Source organism: Lactuca sativa, chromosome 3 (genome assembly GCF_002870075.4).
Source record: "Lactuca sativa cultivar Salinas chromosome 3, Lsat_Salinas_v11, whole genome shotgun sequence".
NCBI classification, from domain to species: domain Eukaryota; kingdom Viridiplantae; phylum Streptophyta; class Magnoliopsida; order Asterales; family Asteraceae; genus Lactuca; species Lactuca sativa.
Genome location: NC_056625.2, coordinates 77,704,787 through 77,720,303, shown reverse-complemented (window position 1 = coordinate 77,720,303; position 15,517 = coordinate 77,704,787). Strand labels below are relative to the sequence as shown.

At 33.1% G+C, this 15,517-nt stretch overlaps 1 protein-coding gene and 1 long non-coding RNA gene across 2 annotated transcripts; one reads left to right on the top strand and one right to left on the bottom strand.

The window, feature by feature from the left end:
- Positions 1 to 2,541: 2,541 nt before the first annotated feature.
- On the bottom strand, positions 2,542 to 3,848 carry LOC111912600 (uncharacterized). The gene is made up of 5 exons (XM_023908345.3): positions 3,720 to 3,848; positions 3,476 to 3,614; positions 3,261 to 3,389; positions 3,072 to 3,162; positions 2,542 to 2,901 (listed from the first exon to the last, which is right to left on the bottom strand). Exons 1-5 carry the CDS (start codon positions 3,794 to 3,796, stop codon positions 2,744 to 2,746), a joined length of 594 nt encoding a protein of 197 aa, XP_023764113.1. The 5' UTR covers positions 3,797 to 3,848; the 3' UTR covers positions 2,542 to 2,743.
- A 4,157-nt stretch (positions 3,849 to 8,005) lies between these two features.
- Positions 8,006 to 8,679, top strand: LOC122197017 (uncharacterized). Its single transcript, XR_006189797.1, has 2 exons — positions 8,006 to 8,276; positions 8,412 to 8,679. It is a non-coding gene; the product is annotated as an uncharacterized LOC122197017 (long non-coding RNA).
- Positions 8,680 to 15,517: the final 6,838 nt, after the last annotated feature.

The following is a 15,517-nucleotide window of genomic DNA, read 5'->3' as shown; positions in this document are numbered from 1 at the left end:
TCCAAAATGGATTTATTAACTGGGAATGGAAATCAGCACCAAGAACTCCGGAGCTGGTTAGTGAGATTAACTTGCTTGCTTCCAGAATTAGAGACTTCCAAATTGCACAGGGCAATGATAAGTGGGTGTGTACATTATCTAGTGATGGGATATTCCATGTTGATAGGCTTAGAATACAAATTGACCGGTGGAACTTGCCAACGCTGGAGACCCCATTAAAGTGGATACATGAAATTCCACTGAAGGTGACTTGCTTTATGTGGAGGGCAAACCTGGAAAAAATCCCAACTGCATGCGCCCTTCTCAAACGAGGTATCCAACTCACCTCCCCCATATGTTCATACTGCGAGAATGCAGAGGAGGATGCATACCATGTGCTCTTTCGATGCCCAATGGCTGCAAAGGTGTGGGAATGGGTGCTTAGCTGGTGTGACCTCCCTAATGTACATTTCGAATCTATTGAGGAGCTATTGAAGTTCACAGCGCATTGGGGAACATGTGAAAAGAAAAGAAGAAATTTAATTAGTATTTGTTACGGGACGACATGACTTATTTGGAAGGCAAGGTGTGATTGGGTGTTCAAAAAAACAAGAACTTCCCCCGCCAAAGTGGCTGACTTGGTAAAATCCACGGTGTTGTTGTTTCTATGGATTAAATATAGGAAAGAATATTGTAATTTACAATGGATTGAATGGTGTATCAATCATTTTATTTGCATGTAATTTCTTCTCCTCTTTCTTGTACTCTCTGCCCCCACTAGCCTCTTGCTAGGTTGGTGGTTTTTAATGATATTTGCGGGTTAAAAAAAAAAGCAAATAAGTCAAATATTTTGAATATTAACGAACACTTATTAAAGTCATATTCCATTAGTAGTAATAAGTCAAATAACTCAGTAAAACGTCTGCAACTCTGCATACTATAATTACCTTCTTCTTCTTGGAAAAGAGAATCCCGTTTATTCTCCCTTTCAAACCCGTTTTCCCTCATCACGCCTATAAGAAAGAACTAACCTCATTTGAAAACAAGCACAAATCTCTCAATTTCTTTCCAATATCTGTCTCATAAAGATATCACAAAACTTATTCCGATCATAGTTTTTCTGATAGATATATGTTGCTTTTTTTTTTGGAGATAGAAGAATAGGATAATGGGAAAGAAAGATAATGTTTGTCGGAGCTGTTGGAATAGGTGCTTCGTAAGAAGAAATGAAACCATCAATGAATCTATTCATTTAACGATATGTGGGTTGTGTAGTGGTGGTGTGATTTCTTTCGAGGCCACCTATTCCAACGTCTTCCCCAAACTATCTTCCCCTCCCTTCTTATCCGTTTATTTGGTGCTTGGTGAAAAGAAATGTTGATTATGGCGTTACTTAGTAGAGTTGTTTATACCTTTAAAATTTCTTGCATGTGGTCTATGGATTTCAATGATGTTTCTTTCATTTTTTGGTTTTCTATGTTTGATTTGTTTTGCTTATGTCTTTGATTGTGCTTATGCAAGAAAAATTGTTCTATGGAAGAAGTGTTGGTGACTTTTTTTTTCAACTAACAGGATATTTTTTATTAAATGACTTTAGTAATTTTACTTTTTGTGCATATTAGTGGTTTTTCTTATATATTTATCATCATGATTAATATAAAAATATGGAAATGAAAATTATTTGGAAATTGATTTGTAAATTGTTGGTTTGATCTAGGTTTTCAATAAGTAACGAAAGTGTTTGCTTCGATTTGGTCTTGGATGCTTAAATGGACTTGTCTGTTTCCTCTTTCTCCTGGAAAACCGTTTGGAACTCATGTCCAACTTGAAGATTGGATAAAAATAGGCTTAAACTGGAGTGTTCTCAAATCTATACCTTCTTTTGGGCTATTTGTAAGGCTAGAAATGACTCTTTTTTCAAAAACATTTGTAGCAACATGAATTCATCAATGGATGAGTTACAAGTTACTCTTTCAAGTGGTTCAAACATAGACTGAATTGTGAGTATTTTTTAAACTAGTTTGATTGGTTTTGTGACCTTAATTTTCATTATTGTATTTTGCAACGCTCTAGTGCCTTGCTATTTTTCATTTTTAATGCTTTATGCTTTAGTTTAATTTAGTTCTTCAAATTAAAAACCTAATTAACCAATTAGTTGTTCACTTGTCATATTGTTGGTGAAGTGATAAATAAAAAGTGATTTCACAGCATAAAATGGTTTCAATAGGCTAAATGCCTATTCCATTAAATGTAGAAACCATCTCACAGAAAAACATAGTAATTAAGTTAGAAAATGTTAAAAATTCGAACTACCTGGTTTATCTAGACTATGGAGCTGGTTTTTTTTTTCTTATAAAGGTAAATGTGAAACAAGTTGAAGTTATTTTTTTTCATCAAAGGTAAAAATGTAGTTGCATAATTTAAAACTTGCCTTCTATATTTTTCCCCTTAACCTCTCACGTTTAGCTAATAATAACCCCAAGATAGGCTAGTTCAACATTGAAAACGCAATTTCAAATATTATTTATTTAAAAAAAAAAAAAAAAAAGTGAACACCTCTAGTTGAAAGTAAACTTCGAAAAGCCATTTGATGATCAAAGTCTAACAGTTAATTACCATTATACATCAACTTTCTCAAATCATTAACATCCCAAACATAAATATGATCAAGAATCCCAAAAACTGCCAACTTTCAAACTTGCTTCAAGTATCAAAATCTTCCATTTTCCAATACACTTTGTGAGCATACTGATGATGAATTAAGTCAGGAATTCTTGGAAGCTAATAATGGCATTCGATCTGTTGTTATAAGAAGTGAAGGAAGAAAAGATGGGATCACAAATGCCACACCCAAACAAATAATTACAAACATCACAACCCACCAAGCCTTGTGTGGAATACCTAACAATAGTTCATCACAAACTGCAATTCAAAATAAAATTGTTAAGTAATTAAAAAAAAAGATGATAACAAGCTGCAATAATAAAAAAGACTAAACTGATAACAGATTCTCTTTTCGACATAACTCATAAAAAAATCTCAAACCACAGGGACTAAATTTGTAAATTTAAAGTTAACTTGATAAAAGTTACCTATGTTATATATAACCATTTCCCTCTCCTTTCCATTTGGGATAGCAACCACCCCCTCAGTTTCCACAGTCAACATGACATACATTCCACTCTAAAAAACAAGAAATCTAAATTACTACTTCTCAAAATAAATAAATAAATAAAAAATTAAGTAATAAAACACTATGAAAGAGATATTTAAGCTTAAACCTGGTTGATTTGTAAGTCTTCATCATCATTCTTGAAAATCAACTTTTCAGTATTGAGTAATTTCCTCTGGTGCTTTGGCTCAAAGTTTGGATTTTCTTTTTTAAGTTGTAATGAAAAGCTAGCGGGTATCTGATATTAAATATAACAAGTTTTTGTTAACAATAATAATAATAAAAAAGCTAAAAGATTATGTATTATTATTATATTATACCTACAGAAGCAGGATATGATATCTTCACTTCATACCAATGATTTGGCTTAAGGCCTTGAAGTTGGTAGATACGGGATCCTGATTGTAATGGTAGAGTTTCCTTTTGCAGTTCTTCCCCGACATTTAAAATGTCCAAATTAGCCCTGTAATTGGAATATTTTTAAAATATAATTGGTGGAAAAAGTTGTTAAAATGTAACTGACTTATTAAAACAAATATATACTACTAGAATGAAGAAAAGAAAGTACCCGTATACAGTTTGTAGGAGTATTATGCAAAGCAAGAAGCAACACTTGTGAACAATTGCATGATGATGTATCCACATCAGCCTTTCTGTAATGTTAACAGTCCACGCAAGCTGCCATGTCAGCTTTCTTATTCATAATGAATTCAAAAAGCACTGGCTCAACTTTGAAGTCAATTGATTTCGATTGCTTAATTGTAAGATTGAAACTTCACTTGCTAAATTTCTAATAAAATGGGAAATCTAATCACATATAAAGAAGGTAATCTATCTCAGGCATTTGATCAAACAGCTTGCATGCAATCTGATTTCTAATCTTTTGGTCATTCTAAGCGATCTGATTTCAAACCTTTCTATTAATTTTGATCCGTTTTTTCATCATCGAAACTTTGGTTCCTCAGAAATCCAAGTCATAAGACTAAACAAATCAAGACGCTTTATAATCAGAAAAGCTAGATGAACATGGTTATTAACATCAATCAATGACCCCAGACAACAAACAATTAGAAACATGAACAAGAAACACGAAAGCAGAAAAAGTTGAAGAAAAATGGAACCTGTAGTTGTGGGGTGCGAAGGTCTCTAGTCGTTGATCCGAATCTGCTTCAGTTCATCTCCCTCGTCGCTCTTGATACGAATCTGCTTCCTTTCTTGGATTGGAAATGTAAAGGGGCTGGTATATAATATAATGTGGGCTCAATTGATAGCCTTTATATATTTGGGCTAATACTTGGATCGCTTCAATAATGTTTAGGGCTTACAATTTATATCATCACCAGATTCCAAAACTCCAACTCCCCATATTTTAATTTTTAACTTTAAAATAAAAATAAAAAAATAAAACAAATACTATTTTACTATTAAGGGAAAATTTCATATATATCCTTGCAAACATTAAGAATTACGTATATATCCTTCCGAAATTTATAATTACTTATATATCCTTCTTAAACTATTAAACTCTCATTTATATCAAATCTTATAATTTAATAAGATATAAATCAATTTAATATCTAAAATAAATTTATAAATCAAAAATACATATAATGTTACCAAAATACCCTTTCTAAATTATCTCCCAAATTAAAATCTATTATATTTTGCTATGAATTGTTAATAAGCTTTTGAGTTCAAAATCACGCCTCTTAATTATGTTCAGAAGGATTGGTCATCCAATCTGTGAACCATTGAGTAGTTTGAGCCCCCCTTTGCATCTCATCCCTACCACTCACATTATCCGCCACCATACTTGAACTGCTACCACCAACAACCGCCTGTTGTAGAGGTGGTACAATAGCTGCAGCTGCACCAATTCGTCCAAATCTTTCAAGGGTTTGGTCCATCAATTCGCCCAAATCTTTCAAATCTGGAAGGGTCAAGTTTTCTATTCACCGAGATCCATCTCTCCCTCCTCGTGTTCTCTCCTTACCTTTTGCCCTTGATAGCTAGTACTGGTTTCTCCCTTTTTCTTAATCTTGTCCCCACTCATTTAAATTGACTCAAATTTTTTACGAGTTGAGAATCATGAATCATGAATCACAATTGAATGTACAAAAATTGGCATCAAGTATCAATAGAAAGGGGTTCAGGTAACCTAATGTCGAATGTCCTTGGTTCAAAAGTAATGTGAGACACCTCAACGATAAGTCTTTGTACGCGATTGAAGTTCCCATACCATAATCTAACTGTAGAAGCAGCGTCTCTTAGACTTTATATTACAGGCCCTTCTTGATTTCCCATCTGGTTTAAATTTTCTTACAGGTGCCACTCATTTGGCAAAATATTTATACAATTCCCAAACACCAAATCTTGAAACATTTCAGCAATTTACACCAATTACCACCCTTTTATTCCAACAGCAGGTAATCAACCTCATTATCCATTAAAGAGGAGGATAATAAATTGTCTATTGTAAACCAAAAATTAATCGATGCAAGAACTTAATCAAATACGAAATCAAAATTAATGGAATGAAGAACAGGATAAATCTGTTGTGATGAAGAAGAGAATAATGAGGCTATCAACGATTTGTATAAGTGAGCGATCAAGAAGAAACGGCAAGAGTTCTTCACTTCACGTCAAGTTCTTCACAATGAGTTCCTGAAGGTTTTATTAAATAACGTGTGTTTTGAAGTTTTCCATATTTAATTATGTTTTAATCCTAATTAAATTTATTTAGTTTTTTTCTTTAACAATTTGGAAAGGGTATTTTGGTATAATTATCTTTTATTTTGATTTTTAAATATGTATTATTGTATTAAATTAATTTATACCTTATTTTATTATAAGATTGGATATAAATGTGAGTTTAATAGGTTAACAATGATATATATGTAATTATGAATTTTGGAAGGATATCCATGTAATTTTTAATGTTTGTAAGGATATATATGAAATTTTCCCTATTTTGAAACCCTACTAGGCTACTCAATTTTTTCTTTCAAAAGATGTATTGTTTAGTATATTCCTTTTTTCAATTTATAAAAATTATCAAAACCTTTCGACATAGATTTTAAAATATATTCATAATTTTATATGAATGCAATATAAAAATATTTTATTTTATATTTGTATTTAATTAATATCATTTAAATTGTAGGCAGTTAATTAAAAAAAAATGATAAATCTAAATTGTAAAGGACTAAAATTGACAAGCAAAACGTTCACTTTTATTTTGTTCATTTCAGTTTTGAAGCAAATAAAAAGGATTACTCCATATATAGAATTATACTATCCATTTACTCAAAAAATAATTGGAGATGGTTTAACTAGAAAATAAAGAAATTAATGGAGTTTGGAGTAGGATTAGAGATCCTTACCAGGGGTGTTTGGAGTTCATTATTTAAAATAATTTATGTTTATTTTTGAAAATGTCTATTACCTTATTTGTTATTAAAATCAAGTTTTATAAAAAAATATTTAGCTTTATTTGTATGGGATCAAAATGAAATAAACTGCTAAATTATTTTTTAATGTTTGGCAATTTCAACTTATGCCTATAAAAATGACAAAAAAGGATATACTAATTTATTATTGACTTATCTGCTTATTTTTACATATAAAGAAAAATCGTTTTATATCATTTGAAATAGTATTTTTGACAATTTTATATCAATTTTTTTTCAAAAAAAAATATATTTTATTAGTCTGATAATTATTTATATAATCTATAAAAAAATATTTTATACATAAGACATGCATGGATATAAGTGACTCTTGGAATGTTGAACATTTTATATACCAAAACAAGTGTTCTTAAATAGGTAAGAATGTCTTATTTATGCCATGTCTCATCTAAGCCCCAACACATGTATACTCACAACTTTTAGCAATAAAAGCAATATATATTATGTCATTATCGACAACGTTTTGCATATTCCTGTCATTCACATTGGTCAATCCCAACTTAACACATTGAACGACCTTTATACCTAAACAAAACATGTTTTCTCATTACTCTCATTTCCTATGAGTTTTCCTCTACTAAAAAGAACATGTTTTCTCAATTAAAAAAAAATTCGTGCTTCGTAAAAACCTAATTTAGCCATGAAAATATTTTGTTCCCGATCTCACACTAATAACACACAACACATATGTTTAACAAGCGATGTCCCAAGTTATTCCTACGATCAAATGATTATATTACTTGCATTATATTTATTTCCATAGTTTAGGCTTCAAATGGAGTCAAGTTTTTTTAACAGGTTTAATGTTTCAAATCAATGACATTATATCACATCTACTTTTCAAACTGGTCTTAATTCGTTCCTAAGTTTGTTTGTTTGTTTTTGTTTTTTGTGGTTTTTTTATTTATTTATTAATCTCTACATGTTACCAGGCAAATTCAATGATAGATATTTGGATGAATATGCCAATTTAAATTTATTTGTTTAGATAAATCGATTTAGATTGCATTTTATGTTCAACATGTTACTTCCGAAAAATCAAAAATAGATACTTGGATGAATATGACAATTTAAATAAGAAATCAAAGACAACCTGGTAAAATCAAAGAATTGAAAATATAAAATATCATCCAAAATGTATTATGAGATTAGCATATTTAGTTATTAACCATATGTAAAAAAATTTAAAATATAAAAAATATCAATCCATTTTAACTAGTATTAAAAAAATTAATATATGTATATATGAATGAAGTATGAACACCCTTAAATGTTTTCACTTTTCATACATGTCTAGTAAACAAAAATATGATAAATAAAAGGTGTGTTCATATGACGAATCAGAGAGAGTTAGTGTGAACGCTATAAGCATGCCAATCATAGCTCTCGTAAAATTAATTTGTTAGATATCTGCTCCGGCCGACTATGATTTTCTTTATAACTTCCTACCAAAAACATTAAAAGACATGAAGAAAAGAATAAGTGGTTGATGTTTTAGTTGACTTTATATACTTAAAACAGTGGTTGAATCATTTGTGAATATTGAGGAAGTTTGAATTTTGTCTCCATGGCCTCCATCAAAACGAGAAGTGCTTCCATCATCTTCATCTTTATTTGTGCTATCTTCATAATGCAAATGGTTTTGATCGCTGCAGGTTTGTTTTATTATTCTAATTCTCTTCATTTTCCCTAATTATCTTTTTGGTATTAATATGATAATAATTCTCTTAACTTTCATGTTCATATTTGTTTACAACTGATCGATAATATAATGATGATAAATATTACAGATCAAGGGGGGTCGTTCAGAACCGAACGATATGATCCAAGAGCACCACCAACACCACAAGGAAACCCACGTCATGGCATGAATCCACCTGACTCCCCGCCACCAATTTATACTTAAGTTTGTGTTTATATTGATCGACAATTACCTTGTTAATTAAGCTTGTGTATTGTTTGTTTTAAAGAAAAAAAAACATCGACATGGTTGTTGGCTATGTAACATTTTATAGCATGTAATGTGATTGTGAATTATGCAGCTCGATAGTTTTATTATTGTTTGTTTAGGCAATTTTTTTAGTTCATGTCATATACAAAGTTAAAAACTGAGAATCATACAATGCATGCATTGTCTTCAATCTTACAACTAACAATGAAAGGTACTCAGATGTCATCCTAGATATTCAGATTTCAGAACCGATTTAAGATGTCGAACTCCAAATCCTAAGGCAAAGTAAATAGGCCGGTCCAAAGATAGAACGAAAAGAAAAATAGACCATCCAAACCACAAATATAATAACAAATAAATAGAAAATAGACACAACATTATAAAATTGACTTTTAATATTTAAAGTAAAATATTTCTCCAAACATTTTAAAATAAGTTAGTTTTTTCTTTATATAATTATACAATATACTCTACGAATTTTGGGCACCTTAGAGACATGGGCCTTGGGCGACCGCCCGGGTTGCCCACCGTCAGGACCGGGCCTGCCAGTAAATCTAAAAAATAAGACCTCCTGAATCAAAACACATAAAGTCAATTTGAGATTTCAGAACATATATGAAATATCAATAAGAAAAATAGCGGTTGAGACCCAAATACAAATGTCGAAATCCAACTCACACAAACAAACCGCTGATTAAGAATAATACAGTTGAAAGATAAATATGGTAATACCTCCTGGAGACCTCTCTCCCGATACCAATTTCGAAAAGAAGAATACTACGAGAGGGGGAGCAGTGATGACAGTCGATTTAGAGAGTGACAGTCGATTTAAAGAGGAGGAATTAAGAATTAACGATTCATATATATATATATATATATATATATATATATATATATATATATATATATATATATATATATATATATATATATACACACACACACACACACTAGGTGTGAGACTTATGTATTACATCTGTTTATTTAAGAAAAGCGAGAAAAATATTGAATTATTAAATTAAATTGTTTTTTTTTTCTCTTTTAAATTTAAACAAATAATTTAGATAAATAAACAAGGATACCTAATGAGACTTTAATTTAGTGATTTTGAAATTAGAAGGAAAATTCATTTATGATATTAATATGAATTTATTATTACATTTAAATACCATGTGAAATTTAATAAAATAAAAAAACATAAAATGATATGTTGCAAAATGAATAAGAATATGACATATATATATATATATATATATATATATATATATATATATATATATATATATATATATATATATATATATATATATATATATATATATATATATATATATATATATATGAGTTATTGTGAGAACTAAAAAAACAAGAAAACTGACGAACTATGCATCTACAGTTGAAAACTACGAGTAAACCACTACTAGAATAAAGGACTTTGATAACAAAGGAATTACGACGGACAACCATTTTATAACAGGCAAAAAGTGTTCATAAAAATTATGCCATCTTTTATGAAATAATTTTGAGTTCCTATAGACATAATTTTTCATCGTCTCTCATCTTCTTTAAAATTAATGTCTAAAATGAAGTTAAAGAAGAACCACGCGTGGTATTTTTTTCATCCGTCGTGTAATAGAAGGTATGTCAAAATTATAGGGTTCAGAAACCTTCTTCAACTTTGTCTACTTCCAACCAACCATACTTCCCCCCTAAACGAACACAACACATTCATGAATGCCTATGCTTTATCACAAGTGTCCAAAAGCTAGTTCCATTCTTCGTCAACTATTTATTATCGAATGCCATATTTTCTCTCCATTCAATTTCATTTTTTGGTTATCCGATCTGTTTTTGATGCTTCTTGTTCCTTCATATAGCCTGGTCCAGATTCCATTGGAATCATTGCTATTTCTCATGGTTGCACTAGTGTGGTAGCACAAGCCTACGACTTGGTTGGTCTCCTGCCTACAAGGATCGATGAAATCCTCAATGAGACTCCTCAAGATTTCATGATTACAGAGTTGTCAATGTTGTGAACTTGTTACCCACTGCCAATAATGGAACCATCGAACTTTTATACATGCAGGTGAGTAATCAAATATTCTTACAGTCATCAATCAACACTTTTTTCTCAATTTCCTTGTTTCAAAATATCCTGAATCTTCTAAATACATTTGATGTAAATAGCTTTAAGCTCCTACAACTTTGGTCATTTCTAGTGATTTTTGGTTGCTTTGTTACACTTCCGCTATAGAAGACAGTAGCCTGGTTATCTGTTAACAATCACTCGTGGCTGTTTAGAGCTACTTTCTAATGAATTCCAACTATTTGATAATATGCGTCACTTAGGATTACTTTCTAATGAACGCCAATTGTTTGATAAAATGTCTCACTAAATGACCCTTACATTTGTTAGCTACATTATATATCTTGATTTAGGAACTACACATGTATGCATTAAATTTGAAGTATAACGTACAATGGAAGATTGATTAACATTGAGGTAGATTACATGTTATGTCCTTGTATGTGTTTTTATATTTTGAAGTAATTCTTCTTAGGTATTATTGTAATTGTATATGTTTCGAATAGATATACTCCACTCCCTTAAAAGGTATCATCATCTTTGAACAATTATTTGTACCGGCAAGTAATAATAGTTTAATCAATGGTAGGGTGTAGATACAAATTTCTTTTGCTCCATTTGAATAGTTGGTATGCATCTGTTCACTTATTATTAGGAGTCACTTCTTATAACAACATTGTTGTTTCAAACACTGTAACTCTTGGTTTTGGTATAAGTTTATTTCTCCAATTGTTTATATTTCCTTGGGACTCGGCGAGTTGGAAGCTTCAAATCGACGTGTCAAAAGGGCTTTGGCCGCAAAAATTAATGAACCAACTCGACGAGTTGGTAGTTGAGAAGGAAACCCTAATTTTTAGGGTGTTTCACCCTATTTAATGACCTTAAGTCCCATGGCTAGCCTCCTTACCAGCCTCCTCTGCCCAGAAACCCTAATAATGTGTATCATCTCCCTTTATGAGTGTGTGAGCTTGTGGAGGGCCTTGAGTGTTGATCTTTTTGTATTCATTTGAAGAAGCTTTGAAGTTGAAGGTGTATAGCTTGGAGGGAAGACTTAGATCCAGAATCTCCCCACTTATGCCGTCTCTTGGAGGTATCTGTAACGCCCGTAGATCCGGGCTAGTCAATTTAGAGGCAATAGGGGTCGAAAATTACTTTTCGACAAAAGATTATTTAGAATAAATAATTTGAACCAAGTTGTAGTATATGTCACAAGGTTTCCATACATATAAAGAATGTCGAAATCCGAGTTATAACGAAGAAGTTATGACCCGTCGAAGTTTCGCAACGAAACTGGCACGGCACCGGGAAGCGTAAATAGTGAATTTATGATAGAGCGAGTTTTAGCCTTAGCGATATAAACGAAATTCGTTGAGTATGTTAAACTAAAAACATCGATAAAAAGAACGCCCAAATCTGACTTCGTATGAAGAAGTTATGATTTTTCGAAGTTTCGGATTAGCAGTGTACAGCCCGAAATTCGAATATTAGATCGAGTGATTTTTAGTCGACACGACCTAAACGAGAATCGAAGATCTCGTTAAGAGTAGCGTAACGAGAAAAAGATGGGCGAAAATGGACGTCAGATGAAGAAGTTATGAGGATTTAACGGACCAATCCTGTCCCGGCGTGTTAATAATACAAAATTTAAAATCGAGTCAAAATTAGCCGACGGAGTCTAAACGAAAGTTGTAGAGTACGTCCCCATCTTCGCGTGGATATAAAGAACGTCGAAAACGGAGCTCGTATGAGAAAGTTACGATTTTTAGAAGTTGAGGGTGAGATTTGCGAAACTTATGCATGGATTGACGGCGTGGCCTAGCTCCCAGTCGTTCGATGAACCCGCTTCGGATGAGTGACACGCCACCCTCGCATTACGCCCAGCGTCTGAGCTCGGGTACGCGCCGCGTACAACTGCCCTCTGCGGTTCCGAGACGTCCACGATGACCCACCCCCTTCGCGACATGTGTTGTACGACCGAGGTTACGCCCCGCGTCCGAGGACCTGTACGCTCAGCATACGTCCGAGGACCAGCCTATAAAAGGGCTGCGAGGGCTGCCATATTTTCTCATAAATTCACTCAAACTTTCTCACTCTACTTTCTCTCACTACCCCCCTAACCCCCTCCTAAACCTAGGTAAACCCCCTAGCACCCTAAGGAAGCCCCGAGGCTCCCAGAGTCCCGAGAAAAAGTGTCTTTCGGTTTCGAAACGCTACTCCAAATAAAGTTCCGGTTTTCGATAAAATTCGCTGTAAATGAGCTACGCTTACACAATTTTTAATATAGCTTCCAAATAATTATAGTAATGTTATTAGGTCCTTAAAATAATTATTTGGGCTATTATTATGAGTTATATTGAGTGTTATTTAAAGCTTATATAATAATAATAATAATAATAATAATAATAATAATAATAATAATAATAATAATAGTCAGACTATTAATTTGTCATGGTTATCGTTAGACTAAACCCTAGTGGTATTGATACTAGGTTTTATCGAAGGAAATTGTTTTGAGAGTATCGAAGCGTTGTCCGAGTGCTGAGTCACCACCTTTCAGGTGAGTGCATAGTCCCCTTCAACTTACACATAGATATGAAGTATTTACTACGTGCTATGTGTGCATATTGTCTGTTTACTTGTTGTCTATGCTCGGTGAAAGATTTTATATATGTTTTAAATGATTTAAACTATATATGTATTTTATATCTACGAAAATGTTGGGGGTAAAACATGGGTAGATATAATAGATGAAATATGAGTTGGACGATGAGTTGAGAGGTGATATAGACTATGAGGTATGGGTGAGAGGTGTACAATGTGAGAAGCCTTTTTCCCAAACGATGTCCCCGTCATTCAGCAGAGTATGGATGACAACCATGGACTATTCTAGATAGTCTAGTGGAACACTAGCAGGCTCGCAACCTGTAGGTGTTGTGAACGATGTGTTCACTCGGTGTACTCTAAACCTTGGTGATCATGCAGACTTGATGCCTAGACCCTGATGATCATGCAGACTTGGTGCCAAAACCCTGGCGACTATGCAGACTTAGTGCCTATTGTATAAATTCTGGCGACTATACAGACTTAGTGCCTAAACCCCGGTGACGATGGACTTCGTGACGATTCCTTAGGATGATCCTTAGGAATGTATGAATAAGGAATGGTTGATTCTTAGGGTAGATCCTTAAGAATAAAGAAGATAATGGGGATGGGTAATTGGGTTGATTGTTTGATTGTTTGAACATAATAATTATATTATTGTGGGTTGAAAACCCTATGTACTCACCAGGTTTCCCAACCTGATCCACTCAGTTTATTTATATCACAGGTGTTGATATGAAGTCACATTACACTGAGAGATTTAAAGAGATGTAGATCACTAGTGTAAATAAATGTAAGTTCTGTTTATGCTTATGTTTCTGTATTAACGATGACATCCCAAACGTTTTAAAATGAATAAAATACGTTTCTTCGAAAATGTTTTAATAACGTATTCATCATGTTTTTCTGGTAACAAATTCTGTAACATTTTTATTAAAAGAAGTACTCTGATTTTTATAAAGGATAAACAAAATCGGTCTTTTCTGGCCGTGAAAATGGGGATGTCACAGTATCAAGTTTAGACCTTGCTTTGTTGTTGTTTAGATCTCTTTGTTTTAGGGTTTTACCTTTATTTTGGGCTCATGGTTGGGTCGTCCAAGAAGTTGAGTGTTCCATGGATTGTCACGTTAGATCTGGCCATTTTATGGCCTCTTATGGCTTAAAGTTGCAAGCTTTACTAGGTTCTAGGTCCCGTTCATTCAATAAGTTCTTTATTAAGCCCCTCTTGAGCCCTAGGGTTTTTTTAGCATGCATGGACGTAAAGTTGGACACTTTACGTGATTTTCCAGCCTTTAGATGTCAGATCTGCATTTTGGGACTGTGTCTTTGGAGTTTAAGGGCTTAATGGGTCAAGCCTCACTCTAGTGAGTCTAGGGTTCGGGTTTGAATCATTTTGGTGGTTCTTAAGGGCAACATTGGAAACTTTACCCTTCTAGACATCATTTTGGAGGAGATATGAGAATAGGAGCTCCTAGATTCGATGGAAGCAGCTTAATGCATTAAGTTGTTGGATTTGTAGCTAACTCGGCGTGTTCATTAGTGAACACGACTAGTTGATAAGATTTTTGCTGATCTGGCAGCTAATGGAGGAAAACGGCGAGTTGAAGGACAACTTGGCATATTGGGTCAACTCAGGTCGTTGACTTTGACTTTAGTATTGGACCAAGTTTGACCTATAAGGGATTTTGGGGCATTTCGAGTTGTATTTAAGGAATTGTTTCTGTTTAGGGGTTGAGTGGAGCTAATATTCGGAGTCGGGACTTGTTCAACTATTGTTCTATATTAGAGGTAAGTCTTCTCACTATACTCACGGGTCGAAGGCACTAAGGCAGCCCATTAATCGACATGATATGATTAGTAATGGAGTATGAAATAGTTTTCTATTTGATATATGTGTGAACTTATGTGAAGACCATGGGAGGAACCAATGGCACTTGGCAAGACCATGGGAGGAGCCCATGGCTCGGGGATACAAGACCATGGAAGTAGTCCATGACATTCCAAATCAAGACCATGGAGGGAGTCCATGGTAAACATATATGTATATATGCATGACATTACATGATTATATGTTTTTGTCTGTTTTGGGAAACTCACTAAGCGTGTGCTTATAGTTTTGTTGGATGTTTTAGGTACCTGTAGTTCTAAGGGCGAGGGCCCGGCTTGATGGCACGGCTCGCATTCTACAGTGTTTTCATATTTAATTTTGATACTATGATCTATTAAAACACTATGTTCATGTAATGGGATTTTTAGAA

Excerpts from the sequence above, each read along its gene's own strand:
- LOC111912600 (XM_023908345.3), bottom strand. The coding sequence starts at position 3,796 with ATGTGGATACATCATCATGCAATTGTTCACAAGTGTTGCTTCTTGCTT. Across the intron at positions 3,615-3,719 it reads CTCCTACAAACTGTATACGG|GGCTAATTTGGACATTTTAA; the intron begins GTACTTTCTTTT and ends TTCCAATTACAG. Across the intron at positions 3,163-3,260 it reads AAGACTTACAAATCAACCAG|AGTGGAATGTATGTCATGTT; the intron begins GTTTAAGCTTAA and ends CTTGTTTTTTAG.